The sequence below is a fragment of the Ranitomeya variabilis genome, chromosome 1 (assembly GCF_051348905.1).
Source record: "Ranitomeya variabilis isolate aRanVar5 chromosome 1, aRanVar5.hap1, whole genome shotgun sequence".
NCBI classification, from domain to species: Eukaryota; Metazoa; Chordata; class Amphibia; order Anura; family Dendrobatidae; genus Ranitomeya; species Ranitomeya variabilis.
Window position 1 is genome coordinate 954910589 of NC_135232.1, and position 14857 is coordinate 954925445.

The 14857-nt window shown below is 46.5% G+C and overlaps 1 protein-coding gene across 1 annotated transcript in view; it reads right to left on the minus strand.

Moving 5' to 3' along the window:
* OTUD4 (OTU deubiquitinase 4) overlaps positions 1 to 14857 on the minus strand; it is a 120387-nt gene that overhangs the window by 10889 nt on the left and 94641 nt on the right. The window contains exons 14-15 of the mRNA XM_077279276.1: positions 13803 to 13959; positions 12347 to 12464 (exon numbers count right to left, since the gene is read on the minus strand). Coding sequence (XP_077135391.1) covers positions 12347 to 12464; positions 13803 to 13959 — 275 coding nt within the window. The remainder of the gene's footprint in view (positions 1 to 12346; positions 12465 to 13802; positions 13960 to 14857) is intronic.

The window sequence follows — 14857 nt, forward strand, 5'->3', positions numbered from 1 at the left end:
GAAAATGACGAACGCGGACAAACCTGTTTAAGAGTTTCAGATCTAGGATAGGCCTTACTGTTCTGTCCTTTTTGGGTACTACAAAAAGATTTGAATAAAACCCTTGAAACCTCTCCTCCCTTGGAACAGGAGAAATGACTCCACTGAGACGAAGGGACTCTATGGATTTGAACAGGTCTTGTCGGTGGGACTCGGACCTGGGAAGACGGGATGGGAAGAACCGGGGGGGGGGGGAGGCTGACGGACCAGCTCTATCTCGTAACCTGAAGATATGAGCTCTCCCACCCACCGGTCATGGATTACTTGAAGCCAGACCTGGCGAAACAAAAGTAGACGTCCGCCTACTCTGTTGGAGGCACTCCGAGGAGGCCTCCAGTCACTTGGCCGAAAACCTTTGAGTCCTACCTCCTCTGGATCTAGTTGACTGGGTACGCATTCTTCCACCCTGATTGGCCGTATAAGAGACCCGAACGTCTCGGTCCGGATTGGGTCGACCCTGCGTAGCAGAGCCTGATGCTGGGGCCCACCTAGCATTGCGAAAGGGTCTGAAACGGGCCTGAAATTGGCGACGAAAAGGCTGTCTAATCCTCTGCTGGGGCAGGAACTTACTCTTTCCTCCTGTGGAGTCAGAGATAAGCTGATCCAGCTTCTCTCCGAATAAGCGACCCCCCTGATACTGAAGGGTTGTAAGAGACTTTTTAGAGGTAGAGTCTGCCCGCCATGTTCTTAACCAGAGAGCTCTTCTAATAGCGATAGCGTTAGCCCCAGTCAAAGAGGCACAGTCTGCAGCATCTAAGGACGCATTGATCAGATAGCTACCAGCAAGAGCTATCTGAGATGACATTTCCGCCAACTCTGCTGGTAAATCACTTTCTTGAAGAGCCTTTGTTAAAGACTCTGACCAAGACATCATAGCCTTAGCAACCCAGGTTGCCGCAAAAGAAGGAAAAAGTGCCGAACTTGAAGCCTCAAAAACGGAACGAGCCAAGCTCTCTATAAGACGATCCGTAGGATCCTTAATCGATGAGCCATTAGGGAGAGATAGCAACGTGTTAGAGGCTAAACAGGACACCGGAGGATCTACAGAAGGATTTTCTGCCCATTTACTACACAGTTCAGTAGCAAAGGGGTACCTAACCTTCAAGGCTTTTTGCCCTGAAAAACGCTTGTCCGGGTGCTCCCGATTACGCCGAATCAAGTCCTCAAACTCCGGGTGAGAGGAAAAAACCCTATGAGCTCGTTTAAATGAGATTTTATGATCTGAGGATGAGGCGAGCTCGTCCTCTATCCCCAGGGACTGATTGACAGCCTCAATCAGGCTATCTACAGACTCCTGAAACCCAGGATTCTCAAAATTAAGGGATTCCTCTGACTCATAGTCTGTCTCAACTTCCCCGCTCTCAGCAGGGGAAGGGGAATGTGATACGGAGCTCCAGGATGCAGAAGCACCTGAGGGTCTAGGCAACACTGTGCGAATCCGCTTTCCACGCGTCTGTCTAGTGTGGGTACGAAGGCTCCTGAGACCTCGAGGCCCTCTCTGAGACAGAAGGACTGTTGGCCCTGACCGCCGGGGTCTGAAGGGATTTGATTGCTTCAGTTAGGGACGCCATGGATTGCGACAAGGACGTGACCCATTCCGGCGGAGCTGCCTCAGCACCTACTTGAGGGGCAGGAGCCGGAGAGACTGCGGGAGAGCAGGCAGGGGGGCGCGTTCGGAGTCGCAGGCCTCGCAGAGACTATTGCTCTGGGCATGTGGAAATGCAGCACGACAAGCCACACAAACGGTATATAAAACCATGTAAGTTTTAACCCTTCTAGACATAGTGATCTGTAAAAAGGCTATACCCAGGGTCTGAGACTGGGGAAAAAAATAATGCTTCTGCCAGCTGGAGGGCGAAGCACTTACCCCAGTCCTGTGTCCCCACGAGTACAGCGATGAAACGAACTCATGATGCAGAGCCAAAACGAGCTCACCTTTATGCTCAGAAGACCTAAGGGCGGGATCGCCATCCTGCGGTGCGGCCTGTAGTAGGCCAGAAGCCGGGGCCTCAATTTCTCCTTTGAGAAAAAAGAAAAAACAAAGCCAGAAGTAGATGCGCCGGAGGGGGAAGGGCCTCACGGCACGGTCTGCTGGGAGGAAGCCCGGGTCAGAGAGACCCGGAAGTGCTTGCTGGAGGCCAGGCCGGAGCCTGAAGCCTCTGGAAAGCCGCGGCGCCTGTAGTACCGACCGCAGCACCGAAGAAGCGGCGCCAGAGGCACAGCACTGCCGCGGCGCAGGACAAATGCAGCAGGAGCTGCCGCACAGCGCCGCGGACCACACCGAAAAAAACGCCCGGAGGATCAGCCAGGTAAATCAGCATCTTCAAAGATGCATTGTGCGCCTTGCCAGGAGCCCCCCCCCCCCCTTTTTTTATTTTTTTTTTTATTTTGCCGCTCTCCCCATATTGCAGGCTGAGTACCCCAGACGTAAATCCAGCGGGGGGAGGCAATCGACGGTGCAGGCACCCTAACTCCATTATCCGCCCAGGATAAGGAGAGGGACCGTCTATCACCCCATCTATCACCGCAGCGGAGCGGAGGTGTAGAAATAGGGGGGTCACACAGACATCAGACGGGCACCTGTACAGCCCAGGGTCTAAATACCTCAGGGTGGTCAGGGCCAAGACCGGTGAGGGATCCCAAGTCGCGGGAAAGGATACGTGGAGGAACTCGCACGTTTGCCCGTTGTTGGTTTGGGGAGATCGGACCCTCAAAAGGGTCCGTCGCCCCCTCAATCCATAGAAAGTGATGAAGAAATAGGGTCCAAAGGATCCGGGACCCAGAGGTGTGCCTCCTTGAGACACTAAGCATGAACTGGAGTCTCCAGTAGCCAGTGTCAGGGTGTATACGGCGGAGGAGGAGCTAACTTTTTTTCACGTTTACTTAGTGTCAGCCTCCTGGCGCCAGAAGCATACACCCACAGTCCTGTGTCCCCCAATGAGGCGAAGGAGAAAAAGTTAAAATGTTAATTTTTATTTAAACATTCCAAAAATTCCTGTGAAACACCTGAAGGGTTAATAAACTTCTTGAATGTGGTTTTGAGCACCTTGAGGGGTGCAGTTTTTAGAATGGTGTCACGCTTGGGTATTTTCAATCATATATACCCCTCAAAGTGACTTCAAATGAGATGTGGTCCCTAAAAAAAATGGTGTTGTAAAAATGAGAAATTGCTGATCAACTTTTAACCCTTATAACTCCCTAACAAAAAAAAAATGTTGGTTCCAAAAAATTGTGCTGATGTAATGTAGATATGTGGGAAATGTTACTTATTAAGTATTTTGTGTGACATATCTCTGTGATTTAATTGTATAAAAATTCAAAGTTGGAAAATTGGGAAATTTTCAAAATTTTCGCCAAATTTCTGTTTTTTTTTCACAAATAAACGCAGGTAATATCAAAGAAATTTTACCGCTATCATGAAGTACAATATGTCACGAGAAAATGTCAATCACCGTGATCCGTTGAAGCGTTCCAGAGTTATAACCTCATAAAGGGACAGTGGTCAGAATTGTAAAAATTGGCCCGGTCATTAACGTGCCAACAACCCTTGGGGGTAAAGGGGTTAAAAATGGTTCGGCACGCAAAAAAAATAAGCCCTCCCCCAACCAGAGATCACGAAAAATGGAGATGCTACGGGTATCAGAAAATGGCGCTTTTTTTTGGAATTTTTTTTCACTACTTAGATAAAAAAGAACCTAGACATGTTTTGTGTCTATGAACTCATAATGACCTGGAAAATTATAATGGCAGGTCAGTTTTAGCATTTAGTGAACCTAGCAAAAAAGCCAAACAAAAAACAAGTTTGGGATTGCACTTTTTTTGCAACTTCACCGTAGTTTTCTAGTACACAAACATGGTAAAACCAATGGTGTCGTTCAGAAGTACAACTCGTCCCGCAAAAAACAAGCCCTTCCACAGCCATATTAATGGAAGAATAAAAAAGTTATGGCTCTGAGAAGGAGAGCAAAAAACAAAAACACAAAAGTGAGAAAACCTCCGGGGGTTAAGGGTTTTAAACAAACTCCAACTCCACCAAAATGAACACCGATTCCACGACTCCGACTCCACAACCCTGTTTTGAAGACAACTTAAAAATCATCTCTATCGGTAGCACATCCTGTCGAGACCAATGACGGCTTAAGTACACTGAGCAGTCTATTACAAATTACTCCGTGTGCATCATTTAATGCAGTCTGCATGTGTAAACAATTAAACAACCGTTGATGGAAAAATATCAATCTTAACGGACCCTGGTGATCACTGCACTTGTATCCTATAACTTGTTTTTTGACACTATTACACACAGCTATGCAATAGCCAATGCTGGTAATATACTTAGAAATATGGCCGCACAAGTGTGTGTGTGACCTATACAAAAATTTTTTAAGGACTAGCAAATTACATGTAAAGGGTCATCTGATAGTTCAGCTTGTCAGAAACCTAAACACTAGTGATGAGTGAACGTGCTCTGGGAAGGTCTTATCCGAGCATGTTCGGGCATTGAGTGTCTTCAGCAACTTGGACATCTTTTTAAACATGTTATTGTAGTGGATTAAGAGATGGCAGTAGTTACCTTAACTAATGACTAGTGGAAAACAAACTATTGGTTCCTTTTAAATACAACAGGTAATCTTCCATTTTTATCCAAATTATGAAAATAGCTTAAAATAATAGAATTAAAGTAAATGATAAAACACTAGGAAAAGCAACCATAGAAACCAAAACATCAATCCACTAGGCCCAACATAGGCACAAAACAGGGAGGGTGCTGTGTCTCCCAAAAAAAGGCTCCAAGAAAGATTATATGGTGAGTACCAAAAATCCATCTTTCTTTATCGATTCATTGGGGGACAGTTAACCATTGGATGTCCCAAACCAGTCCCAAGGCAGTGAATACAATAAATTCGAAAACTCAGGTCGGACGACCGCCATCTGCAAAACCCTTCTTCCCAGGCTGGCATCTGCCAAAGCATAAGTATGAATTTGGTAAAACATTGCAAAAGTGTGAAGTGAAGACCAGGTGGCTGACTTGCAAACTTGACATGCAGAGACCTGGTGACGAACGGCCCAGGAGGCCCCCACCGCTCGGGTGGAGCGAGCCCTTCGCCTAGGAAGGGGTGGTCTGTCCTTGCCTTGATATGCCCCTAAGACTGCAGAACGAATCCAGTGAGCGATGGTAGATTTAGAACCTGAAGACCCTTACAACGTCCCTCAGGAATGACAGTCAGCGCACCGAAAGGGAGCGGTCATGGAGAGGAAGATGCAAAGAGCTCTGACCAGATCCAGCTTGTGGAGAGACCCTTCCAGGAGATGAACTGAAAAAGTGCAAAGGGAAGGCAGAATAATATCCTCATTGATGTGGAAAAAGGAACCTACTTTCAGAAGGAACCGGTCCGAGAACGACCTTGTCCTGATGAATAATGAGAAAAGGAAAATGACAGGAAAGAGCCGCCAGTTCCGAAACTCAACTGATAGACGTGATAGCCACCAAGAAAGCAACCTTCCATAAAGAAGGGACTTGCAATGTCCTGAACGGGCTTGAACGGAGAGTGCTGAAGGACAAATAGGACCAAGTTAAGGTCCCATGGATCTACCGGAGGCTGATGAGGTGAAACCAGATGAGCAACACTCTTGAGGAAGGTTTTAACCTGGGGTTGACACGCCAGATCCTTCTGAAACAGAATTGAGAGGGTGGAAACTTGACCCTGCTAAGGGAGAGCTTGGAGTCAAGGCCAGACCAAAGAAAAGCCAGAATGGCTGATAGTGAAAAGGACATGGGGAAAGACGGTCTTCAAACCAGCAGAAATAGGCCCTCCAGGTCCTATGAAAAATACAAGACGACACAGGCTCTCGCACTAATCATGGTCTATATGACCTGAGATGAAAACCCTGCTTCCTCCAGAATGGCGGCCTCAACGGGCATGCCATTTAGCTCAAATGAATGAAAATTCTGGTGGAAGAGGGTACCCTGTGAAAGAAAGTCCAGACGGTCGGGAAGTTTCCAAGAGGTTGTCTGTGAGCATGTTTATTAGCTCTGCATACCAGGTCCGTTTGGGCTAGTCTGGAGCCACCAGAATTATGGGTCCTCCCTTTGACTTGATCTTCTTGACAACTCTTAAGGGGAGGGGCGGGAAGATATATGGAAGGCGAAAGGGAGACCAAAATAGGACCAGGGCATCCTCACCGATCGTCAGAGGATCCTGGCCACGAAGTGCGGCACCTTAGTTCATCCGAGACACCATTAGATCCACGTCAGGGGTGCCCCACTTCTGACAGATCTGGTTGAACACTTTTGAGTTGAGCGATTACTCGACCGAGGGGAGAGACTGGCGACTTAGAAAGTCGACAGCCCAGTTCTCTACTCCCGGAATGTGAACCTCTGAGATTGCTGTTACATGACCTTATGCCCAGACTAAGATCCTGGATACCCCCGCCAGAACAAAACTGCTGCGTGTTCCATCCTGGTGGTTTATGTACGCCACGGCCATGACGTTGTCCAACTGAATGCAAACTGGATGTCACGCAAAGAGGTCCTGTCAGTGAAGAATAGAGAGGTACACTGCCCTTATCTCCAGGAGATTGATTGGCAGGGTAACCTCCCAATGGTTCCAGAGGCCCTGGGCTGTGTGATGCAGAAAGACTGCTCCCCAACCAAAAAGACTTGCATCATTTGTGACAACCTTCCAATGGAGTGGGAGAAAGGATTTCCCAAGACGAAGAAACGAGTAGAGGGTCCATCATGTTAATGACTGATGTACACCAGGGGGAAGTATAATGGGATGATCCAAGGATACACCTTGTCATTATGTTGATAAGAGGGGCATCTGAAGTGGACGGTTGTGGAATTGGGCAAGGCCTCCATGGCCGTGACCATCTTCCCCAGGCATGCTCATGCAGAAGCAGAGGGAGCGAGAGGATGGGCGTTTCAGAGAGCGGACTCCCAGGTGGAGAGCAGAGATTTTCTCTTCCGGGAGAAAGACTTTGGCATGGACGGTATCAAATGACATCCCCAGGAAAGTAATGTGTTGCGTCGGATTCAACGAAGACTTCATTTTGTTGACTATCCATTCGAGCCGGGCCAGAATATCTACGATAATCTGAACACTCTGGCAACAGTCTTGCAAAGAAGGCCCCTTGATTAAGAGGTTGTCCTGGTAAGGGATGATGACAATCCTCCTGGAGAGCAGAATGGCCATGAAGGATGCCATCACCTTCGTGAACACGCTGGGGGCAGAGGGTAGGCCGAAGGGGAGAGCAGTAAACTGATAATGACTTTCACAATTCATGTATCTGAGAAATCTCTCATGCGGCACACACATGGGGAAGTGGAGGTACGCATCCTGAATGTCCGGCGAGCAGAGAAACTCCTTAGGTTCCATCGAAGGGATTACAATTCGGAAATTGCAAAGATGCACACGTCAGTTCATACACTTGAGGTCCAGGATTAGGCGGAGGAAGTTGTCCTTCTTTGGGACAACGAAAAGATTAGAATAGAAACCAAAAAAACGTTCTTGGGGACGACTCAAGCTCGGAGAAGAAATGGCTTGAAAGAAACCTGGGACCTGAGCTGGAAGTCTTTGCAGGTGGGACATGAAGAACCAGTTCCCAGGGGGGAGACGAAAACTCTTTTGTAGCTGAAAGTCACTATTTCTCTGGCCCAGATGTCGTCGACTACCGACAGCCATGCGTCCCCAAAGAAAAGAAGACGGCCGCCCACCCTGGTAGGAGTCCCAGGTGGGGATGACCTGTCATGCTGAAGAAAATCTATTGGATCGGGAACCGGAAGACTTAGAGGGACGAACCCTGGGATGCCAGCTAGGGACTAACTTAAATGATGGCTTGCTTCTCTCCCGCTGGGCTGATGGTCCTGCTTGGAAGAGTACCCTGAGGAGAAGAAGTGTTGAAAGAGATTGAAGAGAACGTCTTCTTGGAAAAGGGCGCTTGGGTTGTGGAAGGAAGGCGCTCTTACCCCCTGTAGCGTCAGAAATTATCTGTGATCTAGTTTGCCGCTGAAGAGTCTCTACCCCTGAAAGGGAAGATTAGCAGAGACTTCTTGGAGGCTGAATCCGCATTCCAGAACGATTTGGCCACCCACGCGGAAGCAAATGCAGAGGAAAGGGATGTGCCAGCAGCCTCAAAGGCAGATTTGGCTAAAGCCTCAACTTGTCTGTCTGTGGAATCCTGAAGGGATGAGCAATCGGAAAAGGACAAAACTGTCTTGGCGGACATTTGTGAGGCAGGCTGATCAACAGCCGGTGACTCGGACTACTTACTGACAAGATCGTTGTGAAAAGGATATAGAATATCCATCTGTTTTTTACCCGAGAACCATTTCTCTGGATGTTCCCAGTGTTTCAGCAATATCCCTCCAAACTCGTTCTGATTGGAAAACACCCCGGAAGGGCGTTTCACTGTCTGAAAAGAGATGGAGTGATCCTGAGGAGAACCCTCATCTTCCTTAACATTAAGGGTTTGATTAACTGCAGATATAAGGCTATCCACCATATCCTGGATCTTGGTGGTCTGGTCCTTGTCGTGCTTGGAATCTGAAGTGGATTCAGAGTCAGACCCCAGAGACAACTCAAGAGAGGAGGCATGGGCTATCGAGTTTATCCTGGAGGACAAGGATGGGGATGGAGAGCTGGATGAGGAGCTTGAATATGTCTGCTACTTAGAACTAACTCTTGATCAGCCGTTTCGTGGGTGGTGATGGGGTGCCTGCGATTTGTCCTGTGCGATCGGGGCACTGGTGGCAGCGGGCAGGTTAGGTAGACAGTCAAGGGCATGGACCAGGGACCGAGAAACCCAAGTTAGGTCTGACACAGACAGATAACCATGGCCCATTCTGGGAGGAGGGGGGGGGGGTGTGTGGACGCTCCTCAGGCAGTGGGGGGTTACTATGATGCCAGCATGGTGGAGGGAGTGCAGGATTGGCATGACCTGTGGGCCACGGGAAAGACTCCCCAGGTCTGGGCATATGTGCAGGCTTGGGGAATACTGCTGAAGAGGGAGCCTAGCCAGAAAAGAAGTAGCCCGGACAGCGCCTACCAAGAAGAGCGGTGATCCCTGGACAGCACTGAGCAGGTGGTCTGCAGGGAAGTAGCTGTGGCTGAATGCTGACTGGAGCCAGGTGCTGTGGAGGGAACCACCTTTCTGGTGGCAGGCATCCTGCCAATGAGAGCTCCTGGCAGAAGCAGAAGAAACATTGCTGAGGCCAGCTTTCTGTCTCCTGACAGAACAGCGTGATGAGGAAGGGGAGAGGGTGTGTCCGAGCCTCACCGATGATTGGATGGCTAGCTAGAGGGACAGCTGAAAAGAGATGCGCCCTGATTGGAAGGCTGAAATGGGAGACACACGCCCTGATTGGACCGTTTGAAAAGAGCAAAACGCGCCAAAGGGAAGCCGCACGAAGATCGGGAGGGGAAGAAGGGCGGGCAGAGAAGGAAAAACAACGCGCTATTACAAGCTTGGCAGGGTGCGAAAATGTGAAAATGGCGCCTCTCAAAGCATCGGTAAAATCTCCAATGAACCCTGCCCGCCTGTGAAGGAAGAGGGACAGTACCTGATAGGCGAACCCCAATTCCTTCTTCCCAGTCTTGATGACGGCATCAGGGCCCCCCTTGAGAAAAGGAAGGAAGCTTCCTGGTATTAATAGGGAGTCCTCCCTTCCCAGACAGTCATGGTCCTTGACTGTGCAAAGGACTATGTCGACCCCTGAGAAGGGGGAAGGTCACCTGGGATATGGACCATTGTCTTCCTCCTGGCCCGCTCCAAGGAGGGGGCTGGGTTGGGGAATAAGGCAAGGATTGTCCATCATGAAGCACCCTGGACACAGTGAAGTGGCAGGAAATAGGGTCCTGCCTGGCGAGACGAGAGTGGACAGTATGGGAATGCCACACTGTTCTCTTGAACGCACGTAAGTGGGAAGGCAGAGTGAGGAATTACACCCTGCTGCCCTTGAAGCTAAGAGACTAAGGCCATGTGCACACGTTCAGGATTTTTAGCGTTTTTTTCGCGTTTTTTCGCTATAAAAACGTGATAAAAACGCGAAAAAAACGCTAACATATGCCTCCTATTATTTACAAGGTATTCCGCATTTTTTGTGCAAATGTTGCGATTTTTTCCGCGAAAAAATCGCATAGCGGAAAAAAAAGCAACATGTTCATTAAAAATGCGGAATTGCAGGGATTCCGCACACCTAGGAGTCCATTGATCTGCTTACTTCCCGCACGGGGCTGTGCACACCATGCGGGAAGTAAGCAGATTATGTGCGGTTGGTACCCAGGGTGGAGGAGAGGAGACTCTCCTCCACGCACTGGGCACCATATAAGTGGTCAAAAAATAAGAAATAAAATAAAAAATAGTCCTATACTCACCCTCGATGTCCCGCGCAGTGTTCCCGCCTCACCGCTGCACGCTGCCGTTCGGTTCCTGTAGCTGATGTGCGGCGAAGGACCTTGCCGATGACGTCACTGTCCTGTGATTGGTCGTGAGCGGTCATGTGACCGCTCACGTGACCGTGACGTCACGGAAGGCCCTGTGCGCACAGACCAGCTATAGGAAGACGAACGGACGCCGCTGATGAGATGTCTGGGTGAGTATAAGCATTTTTTTATTTTTTTTATTATTTTTAAACATTCTATCTTTTACTATAGATGCTGCATAAGCTGCATCTATAGTAAAAAGTTGGTGTGACCAACTTGTCAGTCAGTTTTCCAAGCGATGCTACAGATCGCTTGGAAAACTTTAGCATTCTGCAAGCTAATTACGCTTGCAGAATGCTAAAAAAACGCGAAAAAAACGGAAAAAAAACGCAAAAAAAAAAATGCGGATTTCTTGCAGAAAATTTCCGGTTTTCTTCAGGAAATTTCTGCAAGAAATCCGCAACGTGTGCACATGGCCTAAGGGTACGTTCACACAGGACTTTTTTGCTGCTTTTTTTTGCTGCTTTTTTTTATGCTAATTTTCAGCTGCTTTTTACAGTACCAGTAAAGCCTATGAGATTTCAGAAATCTCATGCACACACGTTGGTTTTTTGTTTGATCAGTATTTTCTGCTTTGCTGCTTTTTTTGGACATAGGGCATGTCACTTCTTTCAGCGTTTTTGCAGCGTTTTTTCACCCATTGACTTGAATGGGTGATGAAAAAAACGCTGCAAAAACGCTGAAAAAACGCATGTAGCATTATTTGCTGCGTTTTTTGTGCAGAAAATCATGGCCAGCAGGAAGGGATCTCACAGCCAAGAGCTTAGGGGTGTGGTTAGTGAGGTGTGAAGAGCCATTGTGAGGTGTGAAGAGCCATTGTGAGCCATTGTGAGGTGTGAAGAGCCATTGTGAGGTGTCCTGATTGTGATCTATTGTGAGGGAGTTCCTGGTAGTGAGGTGTGAAGAGCCATTGTGAGCCATTGTGAGGTGTGAAGAGCCATTGTGAGGTGTCCTGATTGTGATCTATTGTGAGGGAGTTCCTGGTAGTAAGGTGTGAAGAGCCATTGTGAGGTGTGAAGAGCCATTGTGAGGCTTCCTAGCAGCTGAAAATTGGCATAAAAAAGCAGCAAAAATCTGCAGCAAAAATCTGCAGCAAAAAAGTCCTGTGTGAACGTACCCAAAAAAACGCACCAAAAACGCACCAAAAAACGCACCAAAATTAGCATAAAAAAAGCAGCAAAAAAAAAGCAGCAAAAAAGTCCTGTGTGAACGTACCCTAAAGGGAAAATAACAATGACACCTGCAGGAAAAAATAGAGATTTGGGATAATAGCCAGGTCTGCCTCCTACAGACACTAAGCTTAAACTGGCAATATTTTTGTCTTTCGGTGGGTATATACTGCTGAGGAGGAACTAACTTTTTATGCCTAGTGTCAGCCTCCTAGTGACAGCAGCATACACCTCATGGTTACCCGTGTCCCTCAATAAAGCGATAAAGAAATAGACTTTTATATTCCAAAAACAAATAGTAAAAAACACAAAAAACACATTAACACCAACATAAAATATTTAGAAACCTTTATTAGCCCAAATCTCACAACCTGTAGCAGATTCATGATCTCAACTCAAGAGAGAAACCCACACATTTCTCCCATCTCAAATAGAAAAAAAAAGAAAAAAAAAAGGGATTGTCGACTACTATTACCCATCCATGATGAAACCCTACAAAAAGATTAACATTTTGAGAGTTAAGGTGAAATTGCTCCAATTTGTTATTAAATAAGGTATTTTCTGACTATCGCTATTTGTTGTACGTTGAATTGCTGGACACCCCCCATATAGGTCTGTAGGTAATATGTCAAATATAAAAGTATAGTAACCAACCTTTGCTTTTCTGATCATCTCCTTCAGATTTCCTCCTGGTGCTTTTTTCATTAGTTGGTGCTGGGACCTTTTTCAAGGGTAAAACATCAGACCCCTGTACAGAATCAGTAGTTGAGGCCTTAAACAAAAATATACATAACATTTACCACTTTAGGCAGAAGCAAAAAAAAAATATCAGTAGTAGTTTGTATTCGCAAGTTTAGGCTGTGCGGTCGACTCGTACGACTTCTGCTCAGCACAATATTATATAGGTTGTACAGTTTAAAAAAAAAAAAAAAAGTTATCACCTTTCCAGGGTAGGTGATTACTCATCGGTGGGAATCCAAGCCCTGGGACCAACACCGATCGGCAGATCAGATTGCTGGAAAAGGTTGAGCGGCAGCCCCATAGGGAATGAATGAAGTGTAGGCTGAACATGCTCAATGCAGCTACATTTTAACAAGCATAAGGGTATGTGTCCACCTTCCGGATTGACGGTGCTTTGGACAGAGCGGAAAACCCGCTCCGCCCAAAGCGCCGTCCCCTTCTGTACGCGCGGTGATTCCGGATGTGTTCATTGCACACATCCGGAATCGCCGCACGCTATACATAGGACCCTGTTATTTACCTTGCGGTGACAGAGCGTCGCCAGAAGGTAAACAGACATGCTGGCTTCTAAAAAGACGCGCCGCATGTCCGTAAACGCAGGGCCGCCGGATGCGTGTTCACACGCATAGTGGAGACGAGATTTCATAAAATCCCCTCCACTATGCTGTAACATCTGGACGCTGGGGGTTGAACGCTGCGGTTGTACGCAGTGTTGAATCTGCAGCTAATCCGGATGTAATCCGGCCCGTGGACACAAATCCTAACACTTCTCCGTTCTGCTGATCTGTTTGGGGTCAAGTGACTGGACCATTACCTATCAAAAAGTTATGACCTGTCTATTCGTTTTCAACGGAGAATCCCTTCAATGACCTTTGAGCTTTAGTTCCTGGTCAATGATGCCCGTTTATCATCTAATCACTTCTTTGCTGCCAACAATAATGTACAGAGTATTTGAACCCCCACAGATCTTTGTTACATGTATGTAAAGTAAAGGCGAGCAGATTTTCACCAAACGTTTGTGCGAGATGAAGAAGAATAACAAAGATGGGGTTTTATTTAGTTTTCTCTGGCAGAAATGCATGTACTTCAGTGTTTTATTACAGCTGGGTTACTGAGCAAACGGGAAGTCTCAAAAACAAGAACTGCAGTAGAAAAACATGATTAAAAAAATGTGAAAAAATATATATTTTTTTTACCCAAATTAGCGAATTCGAGTAGAACTGCTGCTGAAAATCTACAACATGAAAAATCTGCACCGTGGGAACTTAGCCTTAAACTGTTGGTAAATATTTGACCAATAAACTACAAAGCTTCTTATATCTTATATTTGTTCACAACAAGAAAGATGCAATAAGCAGATAGAACGTACAGAGAGTGCTGGAAATGCTTCGGTGTCTCGGTTTTGCATTTCATACAAAGACTTGGATTCCTCGATCACTTGTCTCTCCCTACGCTCCTCTGGGGTTAGACCAAAGTGGACATTCTCGCGTTTGAAATAACTGGATTCCTCACTTTGCTCAAGCTTCCTGTAAAAAGAAGACAAAAGTCAAGAAGTCTAAGTCTCTTCTCAAGTCACATATTAGGACAACTTCTATTACATGTCCCGGATTGTAATAACCATGCAATAAAACAATTTTCAATTTCAAAACAATTTTGTAACTGTTTAGAAATATTAATTTCAGTTTGATTGACAGTTCCCTCTGCACCGATGCAGGGAAGGCTGTCAATCAATGTGCCGGGAGTGATTATAGCAGCTACTCACAGCATAGTGAGCGGTGAGTAACCACTCCTTGCATGCCCTTCTGGCTGAAAGCGATACAAGTTCCTTTCCTCCTGGTAGCTTTGGGTGCCATTACATATTTTACTCCTTTTAGCTTTTACAGGCTCTTGCTTCCCTGCAAATTCAACTTTAATGTGATCTGTGGTCATAACTCAGGAGAGAGGAGCTCAGACAAGGACTAGAACAGTTAAAATCTCTGTCAGAATGAGATCATTGGCAGATTCTCTGTTAATTCATTCTGCAACCAGCAATACACAGTAGCATAGAGGCTATAAAATGCAAACTGTACAACATTTTTAATGAAACCCAATTGCAAAAACATTTTTTCACTACAAATACATGCATTTTAGTCTAAAAAAAATTACCCAAAAGGAGGACAATCACAAGTCTATAGTGTACTGCTCCACATATCTTTACCACAAATGTAACACTGTTTACCCATGTACAAAGCAACTCGCTATATTATACCTACTCAAGGAGAAAATAGTGTCCAAATAGCCAAATAAAATTACACCAAAATTTCAACAAAACATAGTAACACAAAAACAAAAAGCAAATAATTTACAACTTATACAGTACATGGGTTTTTAAATCACTAGGTGATTAAATCCACAGGTGTAGAAATGGGGCACAAGAAAGAAAAA